This window comes from Eretmochelys imbricata, chromosome 1 (assembly GCF_965152235.1).
Source record: "Eretmochelys imbricata isolate rEreImb1 chromosome 1, rEreImb1.hap1, whole genome shotgun sequence".
Classification (NCBI taxonomy): domain Eukaryota; kingdom Metazoa; phylum Chordata; order Testudines; family Cheloniidae; genus Eretmochelys; species Eretmochelys imbricata.
Window position 1 is genome coordinate 354,253,691 of NC_135572.1, and position 13,844 is coordinate 354,267,534.

Genomic DNA, 13,844 nt, shown 5'->3' on the forward strand with positions numbered 1-13,844 from the left:
TTCGGCTACCATTCCAGGGGACATGCTTCCATGCTGACGACGCTCGTTAAAAAAATGTGTTAATTAAATTTTGACAGAACTCCTTGTGGGAGAATAGTATGTCTCCTGCTCTGTTTTACGCGCTTTCTGACATGTATTTCTGCCTTGGATGATGACCCAGCACATGTTGTTCATTTTAAGAACACTTTCACTGCAGATTTCACAAAACGCAAAGAAGGTACCAATGTGAGATTTCTAAAGAGAGCTACAGCACTGAACCCAAGGTTTAAGAATATGACGTGCCTTCCAAAATCTGAGAGGGACAAGATGTGGAGCATGCTTTCAGAAGTCTTAAAAGAGCAACACTCAGATGCAGAAACTACAGAACCTGACCCATCAAAAAAGAAAATCAACCTAGTGCTAGTGGCATCTGACTCAGATGATGAAAATGAACATGCATTTGTCTGCACTGCTTTGGACCGTTATTGAGCAGAACCCCTCATCAGCCTGGAAGCGTGTCCTCTGGAAAGGTAGTTGAAGATGAAGGGACATCTTTAGTGCATCTGGCATGTAAATATCTTGCAACGCCGGCTACAACAGTGCCATGAGAACACCTGTTCTCACTTTCAGGTGACAGTGTAAACAAGAAGCGGGCAGTATTATCTCCTGCAAATGTAAACAAATTTGTTTGTGTGAATGACTGGCTGAACAAGAAGTAGGACTGAGTGGACTTGTAGGCTCTAAAGTTTTACATTTTGTTTTATTTTTGAATGCAGTTTTTTGTGTACATAATTCTACATTTGTAAGTTCAACTTCCATGATAAAGAGATTGCATTACAGTACTTGTATGAGGTGAATTGAAAAATACTATTTCTTTTGTTTTTTACAGCACAAATATTGGTAATAAAAAATAAAGTGAGCACTGTACACTTTGTATTCTGTGTTATAATTGAAAACAATATATTTGAAAATGTAGAAAACATCCAAAATATTTAAATAAATGGTATTCTATTATTGTTGAACAGTGCGATTCATCATGATTAAGTTTTTTAATTGCTTGACAGCCCTAATAATAACTCCACCTCTACGAGAGGCTTTGGGCTTATGTCAGTGTACTTAGGGCGAGGCAGTGTCCTGTAGAGACTGCATTCCTTACACTGGCTGCTGGCTATCTTGTAAATTTCATGGCTCTGATGGGGCTGTGAAATTGACAAGAAAGCCAGTTCCCCAATGGGGGGCTGCTGGTAGGTCTCGGCTCCAAGCCAGGCTGCTACCCAGGCTCCTGGCTTGGGCTGCCACCCGGGCTCCCCACAGGGAGCACGGCAGCCAACCAGACTCTGGGCAGATTCCCCCCTGCTCCTGGCTGGTGTCCCCATCCAGTGAATTGCAAATCCAAAACTGTAGCCACTGATTTATGGCTACAAATTTCACCCTTTTTCAGACAAGGAAAAACAAAAACAAACAACCGCCTAGTTTATAATTTAGACCTCTGCTAAGAGCTCCCTGCATTTGAGACTTCTGAATCCATTGGGCTGATGTGAATTAGTTTTGCACAACCAGCTAGAGAAATTAAGTTTATTTGTTTTTCCCTCCAGGCCCTGGGACCCTGGTATGCCCGATGATGTGGAAGAAATGAAGCTTATACTTCACATGTGGGTAGCTCTGTTTTATAGCAAACCAAACAAATTCCTAAGCAGTACAAGGAAGGTGGTAGAACACAGTAACCCTGAAAAATATGTATCCATAAACAGTAGTCTGGATGCTTTTGAATTAAGTGATGACTGTGAAGGCGCTTTTAATCTAGAAAAGTGCCCTGCAGACTCTCAATCTGAGGCCAATCAGACTTCCAGCACTACTCTGGAATTAAGTGATGACTGTGAAGGAGCTTTCGGCTTGGAAAAATGTCCTGCAGATTCTCAGTCTGAGGTCAATCAAGTTTCCAGCACTGTCCATAGCACAGTATCCTATTCCTCTGAGCAATTGCTTTCTTGTGATGAACCATCATCCACAAGTTGTATAAAGACCTTTTCAAACAATGACTGCAGTGATCCTAGCAGCCCACCTTTGAAAGATGGACCACAAGAGGTGATTATTGATGGATGCGTAGATATTGTCCATGCATTCAATAAGGTAAGATCATGGATTTCAGTCGCTATAGTTATGTAAGAAATACAACACAGGGAAGACATAGGGAGTGTTTGTAACAAACACCTGCCTCAAAGACCCATACTAAGTAATGTAAAAAGGGGGCACAAGAGGGCCTTGTTTCCCACTCCAGTGACACTTGCTTCTTCTGCTGGGTTCATAACTACCAGTGTGCATGGGAACTGGAAGGAGCTGTATCCATCCCTGTTAGGGGAATGTTGCCACAACAGTGACTCTCTTGATGGAGAAGAAGGTAACAGAACGGGGAGGAATGTGAGGAGTCCTGAAGGCTCTGACCATGCCCTGCAGGTGGGAGCTAATCATACGGTAGATGCCACTGATTAGTAACCCCTCAGTTGCCAGCAAAAAGTTGCCATTGTCCAGCAGTTGCTAATAAGTGGCAGGCAGGTTTGTACAGCAGCAGGCAGGGAAGGAAGCATAGGGATGTGCCTTCCCTGGCTGCAGCCCTGCAAACCTGCTTACAGGCAGGGCAGCAGCAAGGAGGGGAGCTGCAGGCTGGATGCTGGGGCTTTCCTCGGAGAGCAGGGGTGATAGGAGCCTGTACCCTACCTCTCCTGTATTCTTCAGCATTCAGGGCCCAGCCCATCCCAGCGCTTCGTGCAGTCCCCCCAGCAGGGTGCAGCCTGGAGAGTGCAAGGAGAGAGACTCTGGTATCCAGGCTGCACCCTCCACCCTTCCCCTTACTACTGCCCTGCCCACTGTTTCCCCTCCCAGCCTGCAGCCCTGCCCAGGGCCCCTTACCTCCAGTGTGGTCCCTGCGTGCCAGCAGGTTTGCCGGGTTGCAGCCCACAAGGAAGTGCTGTGACAGGCTAAGCAGCAGCTGCAGGCAGATTTGCTTGGGGGGGAGGGGCGACCAGGGCAGGCAGGTCCCAGAACTTCCTTCCCTGGCTGCAGCTGCACAAGCCTGCCTGCAGTGGGGCCATTCTTAAGCTCCCTTTTTTTTTTTTAAAAAATATCCAATATTTGCCAATATCCAAACTCCCTTATCATTGATGTTCATGGGATGGGCATGGTTCCCAGCAATATGTTGCCATTAAGCAGAAGTTGCTAATGCCAGGATTTGATTAAGTGGAATCCGCTGGACTTAGAGAGCACCTGACAGACAGTTGAGTCCCACGTTCAGGCTTCAGTGTCTCTTAGAGCGTCTCCTGACATCACAGACACCTAGGCAGAGGCTGGGAGCGTGTTCGCCCCTATTTTCATTGCTAAGACCCTAATAAAGTTGTTATTGCACACGAAGCACTGTGGACCCTGAGGAACTCATGCTCTGGCAGACAAATGAGGAAGGAACTGATTGGCAGAAGGGGTGTTGGTGATGTTTTTGTACCCTTTTAAGTCTATAGATGCTGATTTCAGGATCATAAATCATCCTTTTAAAAAAAAAAATAAAAAGCTTTACAGTGCCTCTTTTAAGCTGACCAGCGTTTCAGTCATTCATTCATTCATTCGTTGCTGAAACAAAATGGTGAGTGGCTTGAGACTTTCCTACTTGAGAGGCACCCTATCTCCCCATGGGATGCAGCCACATTCTGCTCAGCCAAGGGGTTTGAAATGGAGTCCCCTTCTGTTTATAAGTACTCTGGCCAGACATTCTCCATTCATGAAGGTCCTTTGTGTTTGGAATTCACTCACCCTCAGTCCAAAATAGCCAGAATTTGTTGGCCTTTATGGCCCACCACAAAGGCTGTCTGTTTGCAGGGGTATTTTGGGCTGGGGAGTGGGGGTGGGGAGGGTGGTTTAACTGTTGAGGTTGGGATAGCTTGTTATGTTTGGGGTTTTTTTTCTCTATAGGGTGTGTGTCATGGGGTATGGCTGCCCTATAATGTCCCCTACTGGCCGAGCATGGCACTCCCAGCCTCAGTTTCCTTCCCCAGGGTTGGTATCCTCGGCCTTCCAGACACCAGTCTGTGCTGGAGATGTGGCTTAGCCCTCTGGGCAAGTCACTAATAAACATAACCTGTTCCGTGGTAGCAAAAGTCCAAACTACAAAGGTCCAAACAAACCAAAGGATTCTTATGCCTTCCAGGGCTTCTCTTCAGCCCACCCTCTGGGCCTTGTTCCCAACCCGTTTCTGGGCTACCTTTTGATAGTCTTTTCGGCTTTGGGATAGAGCACTCAGCCCCTAGACTGGGTCTCCTGGAGCATCTTGAACAAATTGCGAGACTATAGAGTGGGATCCCGTTTTGCATTTTAAAGGATGTACCAAAGGTTTTTAATATACGTTTAGTATTGTACTGTAAATTTAGAAGTACTTTGGGAGGAACCCAAGGGCTTGTCTACATGGTGGGATAATGTGTTCTATGGGGGTGTGATTTCTACAGCTCACGAACGTCTTGCACGGTAATTGGTCCATACAATGTGTAGACCCTGCTGAGTCTACATAATACTACTTTTGTCCACTTGGGCTTGTTTACATGGTAAGGTAATAGGCTCTCCAGGGGAGTGATTTCTAAAGCACGAACATGTTGCATATTAACTGATCCATGTAGACCCTGCTGGTGTGCTTTAACATAGTGCTGTTTGAAACAGTACTGCATTAAAGTGCACCAGCAGGCTCTACCCAGACCAATTAATGTACACACATTAGTGTGCTTTAGAAATCACTCTCCTGGAGAGCCCATTACCCCACCAGGTGAACAAGCCCCACGTGGACAAAAGTCAGCTTTTACAGCCAAATTCAGCCCTCAGATTAGTGTGAACAGTGTCTGTTGATTTCACTATTTCTTGTACTACAGTAGCACCCAGCGGCCATAATTGGGATCATTGGGAAACCATTATGTTAGGTGTTGTACAAATGTAAGAGGCAGTTCCAGGCTCCAAAGAACTTACAATCTAATTCAAGACAAGACGCAATAAGCGAGAGTAAAGTTGGAAAGCGTGAGGTCTGATTAGCTCTGTTTCAGAGTAACAGCCGTGTTAGTCTGTCTTCGCAAAAAGAAAGGAGTACTTGTGGCACCTTAGAGACTAACCAATTTATTTGAGCATGAGCTTTCGTGAGCTACAGCTCACTTCATCGGATGCATACCGTGGAAACTGCAGAAGACATTATATACACACAGAGACCATGAAACAATACCTCCTCCCAGCCCACTGTCCTGCTGGTAATAGCTTATCTAAAGTGATCATCAAGTTGGGCCATTTCCAGCACAAATCCAGGTTTTCTCACCCTCCGCCCCCCCCCCCCCCCAACTCACTCTCCTGCTGGTTATAGCCCATCCAAAGTGACCACTCTCTTCACAGTGTGTATGATAATCAAGGTGGGCCATTTCCAGCACAAATCCAGGTTCTCTCACTCCCTCACCCCCCTCCAAAAACCACACACACAAACTCACTCTCCTGCTGGTAATAGCTTATCCAAAGTGACCACTCTCCCTACAATGTGCATGATAATCAAGGTGGGCCATTTCCAGCACAAATCCAGGTTTTCTCACCCCCCCCACCCCCACACACAAACTCACTCTCCTGCTGGTAATAGCTTATCTAAAGTGATCATCAAGTTGGGCCATTTCCAGCACAAATCCAGGTTTTCAAACCCTCCGCCCTCCCACACACAAACTCACTCTCCTGCTGGTAATAGCCCATCCAAAGTGACCACTCTCTTTACAATGTGCATGGTAATCAAGGTGGGCCATTTCCTGCACAAATCCAGGTTCTCTCACCCCCATACACACACAAACTCACTCTCCTGCTGGTAATAGTTCATCCAAAGTGACCACTCTCCCTACAATGTGCATGGTAATCAAGGTGGGCCATTTCCAGCACAAATCCAGGCTTTCTCACCCCCATCCCCCACCCCAAAACACACACACACACAAACTCACTCTCCTGCTGGCAATAGCTCATCCAAACTGACCACTCTCCAAGTTTAAATCCAAGTTTAACCAGAACGTCTGTGGGGGGGGGGGGTAGGAAAAAACAAGGGGAAATAGGCTACCTTGCATAATAACTTAGCCACTCCCAGTCTCTATTTAAGCCTAAATTAATAGTATCCAATTTGCAAATGAATTCCAATTCAGCAGTTTCTCGCTGGAGTCTGGATTTGAAGTTTTTTTGTTGTAAGATAGCGACCTTCATGTCTGTGATTGCGTGACCAGAGAGATTGAAGTGTTCTCCGACTGGTTTATGAATGTTATAATTCTTGACATCTGATTTGTGTCCATTTATTCTTTTACGTAGAGACTGTCCAGTTTGACCAATGTAAATGGCAGAGGGGCATTGCTGGCACATGATGGCATATATCACATTGGTGGATGTGCAGGTGAACGAGCCTCTGATAGCGTGGCTGACATTATTAGGCCCTGTGATGGTGTCCCCTGAATAGATATGTGGGCACAATTGGCAACGGGCTTTGTTGCAAGGATAGGTTCCTGGGTTAGTGGTTCTGTTGTGTGGTATGTGGTTGTTGGTGAGTATTTGCTTCAGATAAATTGGTTAGTCTCTAAGGTGCCACAAGTACTCCTTTTCTTTTTTTTTATTAGCTCTGTGCACCATGAGATGATTTCAAGGCAGTTTAAAAAAATAAATATTAAGATACAAATAAACAAAATAGCAAATCAGGAATTCCTACTTGCCATCTCCCTAGCTGTTGTTAGCTGCCAATACCCTATAAGTATCACAGAAGAAGAAGATCTTGAGGAGGAATTGGAAGGATAGGGGACATGAATGGGCTCACTTGTCCATTTTGAGTACAGAATTTGGCAGTAAAATATTTGGGATGTGAATTGAAATTAATTTCTCTAGGGTTTTTTAAAAAAGATTGTCTTATGAAAGCTTGAGGAGTTAAAAAGATACATTCTCCAGTTGCAGAGATCTTTCTCTTCCTACATTTGTCTTTCTTGGTAGTTAAATTTCAAACTTTGAAATTTCAGGTTGATGAAGAGAAGAATGAAAGAGAGGAATCGCTGGACCCTGTAATTTCTATCAGTAACTCTACCTGCAGTCCTTCTGGTAAACCCAGCAATATAAGGATAAGACCTGAAGAATTTTCCACTGATGACTCAGATGAAGCACATCAAGCCCTTGATTTAAGTAAAGTTTCACAGAGTGACTCTGCATTTTCGCAGACTGAATTTCCAGAGAAGCAGGAAAATAAACAGCCAGCGATTATTAGTGATGATACTGTCATTTCTGAGGAAAGACAGACACTGGACAACATCACTCTCTCTGCAGAGGACAATGACAATTGCCAGGCTGGTGGTGATGGATCACTACATCTCTGTGAAGCAATAGAGTTAGAAGTGAATATGAAGAGCACAAAACATGATAGCCCATGTGGAAAAGGGAGAGAATCGTATGATCTATTAGAAAACCAGGGAGAAGAGGAGGAGGAGGAGGAAGATTTTGACTATGAAAGTATAAATGTAGAACCAATTGATTTAGCACTTTCTGAAAGTAATGATGCTGATCTGGAACATGAAGATATGGACCAAGATCCAATCAATGTAGTACTTCCTAAGGAAATTTGCATACCTGAAGAGAGCAAAGCAATCAGTCCAGTTGACTTGGAAGAACCCTTTGATAGTGTATTAACTCTAACATTATCACCTGGTGCAAGTCCTGTCCAGGACGTACCTTCTGATGAAATAACACAATCTGAAGATGCACTTCCAGAGAACCAAGAGGTCACTGTCAAACCAGCTGAAGAAATTAATGATGCAGATATGGAACATGAAGATATGGACCAGGATCCAATCAATGTAGTACTTCCTAAAGAAATGTGCATACCTGAAGAGAGCAAAGCAATCAGTCCAGTTGACTTGGAAGAACCCTTTGATAGTGTATTAACTCTAACATTATCACCTGGTGCAAGTCCTGTCCAGGACGTACCTTCTGATGAAATAACACAATCTGAAGATGCACTTCCAGAGAACCAAGAGGTCACTGTCAAACCAGCTGAAGAAATTAATGATGCAGATATGGAACATGAAGATATGGACCAGGATCCAATCAATGTAGTACTTCCTAAAGAAATTTGCATACCTGAAGAGAGCAAAGCAGTCAGTCCAGTTGACTTGGAAGAACCCTTTGATAGTGTATTAACTCTAACATTATCACCTGGTGCAAGTCCTGTCCAGGACGTACCTTCTGATGAAATAACACAATCTGAAGACGCACTTCCAGAGAACCAAGAGGTCACTGTCAAACCAGCTGAAGAAATTAATGATGCAGATATGGAACATGAAGATGTGGACCAGGATCCAATCAATGTAGTACTTCCTAAAGAAATTTGCATACCTGAAGAGAGCAAAGCAATCAGTCCAGTTGACTTGGAAGAACCCTTTGATAGTGTATTAACTCTAACATTATCACCTGGTGCAAGTCCTGTCCAGGACGTACCTTCTGATGAAATAACACAATCTGAAGATGCACTTCCAGAGAACCAAGAGGTCACTGTCAAACCAGCTGAAGAAATTAATGATGCAGATATGGAACATGAAGATATGGACCAGGATCCAATCAATGTAGTACTTCCTAAAGAAATTTGCATACCTGAAGAGAGCAAAGCAATCAGTCCAGTTGACTTGGAAGAACCCTTTGATAGTGTATTAACTCTAACATTATCACCTGGTGCAAGTCCTGTCCAGGACGTACCTTCTGATGAAATAACACAATCTGAAGACGCACTTCCAGAGAACCAAGAGGTCACTGTCAAACCAGCTGAAGAAATTAATGATGCAGATATGGAACATGAAGATATGGACCAGGATCCAATCAATGTAGTACTTCCTAAAGAAATGTGCATACCTGAAGAGAGCAAAGCAATCAGTCCAGTTGACTTGGAAGAACCCTTTGATAGTGTATTAACTCTAACATTATCACCTGGTGCAAGTCCTGTCCAGGACATACCTTCTGATGAAATAACACAATCTGCAGATGCACTTCCTGAGAACCAAGAAATCACTGTCCAACCAGCTGAAGAAATCAAGTCATTAGCACAAAGTGATTCAGTAGAGGACAGCTGCATTTCTCAGGAAGACAGCGGAACTGGTTCTGCTGATTACACTTCTCTGAGTATTAAAGAATCCAATCAAGTACAAAGCAATACAGCAACTCAAGGAGAGCAAAAGAGCCCTTCTACTGACACAACAGAACTGCTGAACAAATCTTCAGAAGCAAGTGAAAGCCCATGCTTAGTCTTTGAAAATACACACTTGGAAGCTGACTCTGAAGCCAAGAAAAGCTGTGACAAATTTAAGAATACTGAAGTCTGTTCTGTTACTAAAAAGTCACCATGTAATGATGAATTAAACCAGGTAACTATGGTTATTACACATGGAGAACATGAGACCTCTCTTTGCAAATTGGTAGAATCGGCTTGTATCTTATCAGTGGATAACGAAAAATCTTTTGCTAAAGAACATTTGGACTTGAAACAAATTAATTTTGTAAACCATCAGTATACGCACAGTCTAATTTTGGGTGAAGAAGAGACAAGTCCAACTGACAAGTCCACTCGCACTGACCCAGAATTGATGATTGGCACTCCTTTTCAGCAGCATAGCAGCCCTATTAGTAGAGAGACTGAACTGCACAAAAGTATATTAGAGCCAAGTGAGCATGATCCAGTGCTTTGCAAAAATATGAATTCTGACCACACTGATCAAATAGATGTTACGAAAATATGCTCCATCTCTGAGAGTCTAACACCCTTGTCTGCTGGGGATGACTCCTCAAGTTCTTGTTATACTGAACGACCAAAGAAAGACAAATTTCTAGAACACGAAACGCCTGTAGTTAAAATAGCAGACTTACTGAGGAGTGAGGAAGAGATTTCTCCAGCTGACAAGCCCACTTGTACTAACCCAGAATTGTTGACTGGTGTTGCTTTTCAGCAGCATAGTATCCCCATCAGCCGAGAGACAGATGTGCACACTAATTTATTAAAGCAAAGTGAGAAGAATCCAGTATTTTCCAAAAGTATGAATTCTGACCACACTGATCAAATAGATGTGATGGAAATGTCTTCTACAGCAGAAGAAGCTTTCTCAGGTTCCTGTTACACAGAATGGGCAAAAAAAGACATGTTTTTAGACCATAAAATCCCTGTCGGCAAAGTAGCAGACTTACTAGAGAATGATGACAAAGAAGAACCCACATCACATGAGGAATTTGATCTAGGAAGGACTAGCCGTGCTGCGAGCACTCCATCTATTTTAGAAGAGGAGGAGGAACAGTTCGCAGAAGCATGTGACCAGAGCTCTGTTTGTGAAATAACAGAACTGCAGAGTGATTGTATGATGGAAGAATCTAATATGTTTGGTGATTTACATCAAACCAACTTAGATGACACTAGGGAAGAAATCCCTGTTTCCTCTGTTCAAATGCCTACAACATTATATGCACACACAGACTCTAGAGAGACTCTAGAAGTTAGTGATACTGAGGATATTTTGGAGAAACATTTGGCCAACCAAGGTACAAAATTCCCTAACAAAGGTAGAGGTGTGCATTTGACCTTTGAAAGTTTATCGTATGAGTCTTTTTCTGGAGACTCTGACCAGGAGTACTTTGGAGGTACTGTACATCCCACAGCTAAATTTAGGGGTTCTTGTGGCACAAGACCCATTGATACTATCCGCGCAACAACCGTTACAAGGACTAATTATGATTGTTCATGTATAAGCTCAGCGAATGAAAATTGGAAGAGTGATGACTGGGACTCCTTGGAAGCAGGCAAAAGATTTTCAGTGGTTGAGTCAGGCTGGCCTGTTGGGTTTAGGGAAGATGCTAGGTATGTGCCCCCTTTTGTCAATATTAAAGATGATCAGGGCACCGTGAGGGATTATACAAACTTTATTGTTACCAAAAAACACAAAACTAGACCTTTACAGCCTTCAAAGAGACATGACCATTTTGTGGAACGATCTGACTTAATAAGCTCATTGACTAGGACCTGGAAGGTTATTGATGATCTTACCCAGAACACTTTAGATATGGAATGTCTGCGTTTCAGTTATAAGCTAAAACAAGTAATAAAGAGCCAGAAATCACGACTTTCTACCTCCAATTGTATCTTTCCAAAAGAGATTTCTGCCCAGGTAATGGCTGAGACTTTGCCCCTGAGAGAGGCTCCTGAAGCCCCTAGTCTAAATTCACCATGCAGGAGTAGGAGCCCCCTTCTGGTAACAGTTGTGCGTTCAGATACAAGGCAGCGTAGTTCAAGTTGGCACCCGAGAAACGATATATACACAGATTTTGCTGAACCACCTCTCTTTGTCCCATGGCAGGATAAATTTAGCAGTGAAAGAAATGCGGCAAAAGTCAAAAGCCAGGGCCGTGACTATGGTATTCCTTTACATCTCAGCAAGTTAAAATACGATGATAAACTAAAAGAATCCCGGGGGGATATTTCGGTCATTCTAAATGAATATGCTGAGTTCAACAGGGTGATCTTGAACAATATACATGCGGGTAACAAAGGAAGAGGTCCGAGCACTACCTCAGAAGAGTGTGCAGGCAAAAGGAAAAAATGCACACATTTCCCCAAAAGAACAGCCTCCTATGAGAACATGATTAGTGACTTATGCAACACTCTGCACTACAGACTGAAAAGTGTTGTTAAAGAGGCTTGCAAAAATGCATGTATGTTCTACCTAGTTGAAACAGAAGATGACCCTTTCTTTGTGAGAATGAAGGTAATGTGGCAATTTCTAAATCTTCCTAGTTTGTTTAAAATTGTGAGTGAACTTAGTGCTGCTTATAAGGTTGAACTGGTACCAGTGGCTTGAGTCAGGTATGGCACTGGGGGGGGAGAGGGGGTCTCTATGCAGGCTTCCTCACACGATTTGGCCAATGCTTCTTAATGCTGACCGGCAGTATCTTCCTGCTGTGTTGGTCCTAGGGGATTTCAGTCCTGATCAGTAACACCCTCTGCTACTTCATCTTGGCTCTCTGGAGCCATAATTCAAACCAAATTATGCCGAAGTGTGTGGTAGTTTAGTGATGCATAAACAGAGGGAACTAGGATCAGCGATCACTGATTAATTTTCACTGGTGAGCAAAGAAAAGAGGTGGACTGCAGGCATTAAAGGGTAATCCAGCACCTCAGATTTTTTTCTGCTCATAATAGCAAAGAAAATTGGCAAACCACACAAAACCACGTGCCAGATGACTACGGTTTGCATTTGCCAGGCCTGTATCATGGCCGTAGTTTGTGTATGCTTCATAATTTTTTAAAAATGTTTATACTGGGAAGAATGTGAGGCAGCCTTTGCTCTGCCTTTGTCATGGTTTTGCACAGTTTAGGAATAGTCCTGGCTCCTGGATTGTCCCGGAGTCCCAGGTGGCTTCTCTGGCTTGAAATGCCTTTTTTCATTTGCATTTGCCACAACTATGACTGTTTCTGATTTAGGTCTTGCCTACTTGCTCCGGTGACGTAGTTCATCCAAATGGGGCCACTCTTGGAGACCCCACACACATTTCAGGTGGTGTAAATTATGGTTGCCAACTATTTTGGGCAGTTAGCCATCGAGAGCACCTTGTACCAGTGTTCCATAGACTGTACTGGTGTCTTCCGTTTGCTTTTGATCACACTTCAAGACATTGATGATGGTGCTTTTTAAAAAAACCTTACAGTACATGGTTTGATTCCTGTTTAACCTGAGAAACCGGCCTCTCTCACCGTGCCTGGTTGTGACAGCCGAGTTTAGCCGAGAGTCCCGAGTGTTTTGAACATCTGCATGCTACTGAAAGGTGGTTTTCATTGCGGGTCTTTGACACTGGAATTTGTTTCCCCAATTAGGCTATGTCTATACTAGAGTTTTTTGGGGAAATCTCTCAGTTTCAGCTGCATTGGAAGTAGCAACGTTGGAGAGCTAGTATAGACAGTCACTGGCATCTTTACCACTGTTGTTGTCTATACCGGCTCTGAACTGGTCTAGAAAACAGGGTGGTAAAAACAATGGTGTGTGTCAGTGCCTTCTCTGTGCTCCCAGTTGTGCCTTTTCTGACACACACAAAAAAAAAGGGGGGGGGAGCAGAAAAACACAGTTTTCCACAAGAAAATTTCAGTTTTGCAGGGGAAAAAAGGAGACTTTTTTTCCCATTGGGAAGATCAAAATAAGGGCTCCCCAGCTGCCTGGCAGCAAGGCTCTGGTCAAGCGCACTTTCTGCCTGTGAAATCGACAAAAGCTTTCCTGGAGGGCTGCCAGGCTGTGTCACTTGGAGACTCCCTCCAGCTCCTGCAGGCAGGCTGGAAGGCTCTTGTGAATTTCAAAAGTGTAGTTGACAAGTGTCTTGCAAGCAGGCAGACAGGAAGCCAAACAGTGCTCCCGAAACAAAAGATTTCCTGAAAACCCTTCCCGTGAAAATTTTTGCATTTTTGGCCTTTTGTCCCAGTGTGGGACAAAAGAAAAATTTCAAACATGCAACATTTTATGCAGGAAGGTATATCTGTTTTCCGGCCAACTCTAGTAGACACAGCCTTAGTCTGACTGAACTCCAGCCTGACTTCCAGAGCGTGGTGGAAAGCCCATCTGCTTACTCATGCTTTTCTATGTAGTTGATTGACTGGGTGCATTTTTTTTTTTTTTTTTAACCTCAGCAACTTAATTCTGCGATAGAGTTTGTCTGTAAAGGGCACTTTAAAAAATGTAAAATTAAATGAGCTAGCACGCTGTCTCAGTACTGGGTCATCTACTCTCTGCATTTTGGCTGCAGCGGACTTTCCCGAGAGCACATGTAATACATAGATCGAGATG

General features: G+C 43.6%; 1 protein-coding gene across 3 annotated transcripts in view; it reads left to right on the top strand.

Annotated features, from left to right (window-relative positions):
- The window catches only part of TASOR2 (transcription activation suppressor family member 2), a 76,150-nt gene that overhangs the window by 45,203 nt on the left and 17,103 nt on the right, over window positions 1-13,844 (top strand). For all 3 annotated transcript variants that reach the window (XM_077837296.1, XM_077837280.1, XM_077837288.1), the window contains exons 17-18: window positions 1,575-2,109; window positions 7,014-11,780. In XM_077837296.1, the coding sequence (XP_077693422.1) occupies window positions 1,575-2,109; window positions 7,014-11,780 (5,302 nt within the window). The remainder of the gene's footprint in view (window positions 1-1,574; window positions 2,110-7,013; window positions 11,781-13,844) is intronic.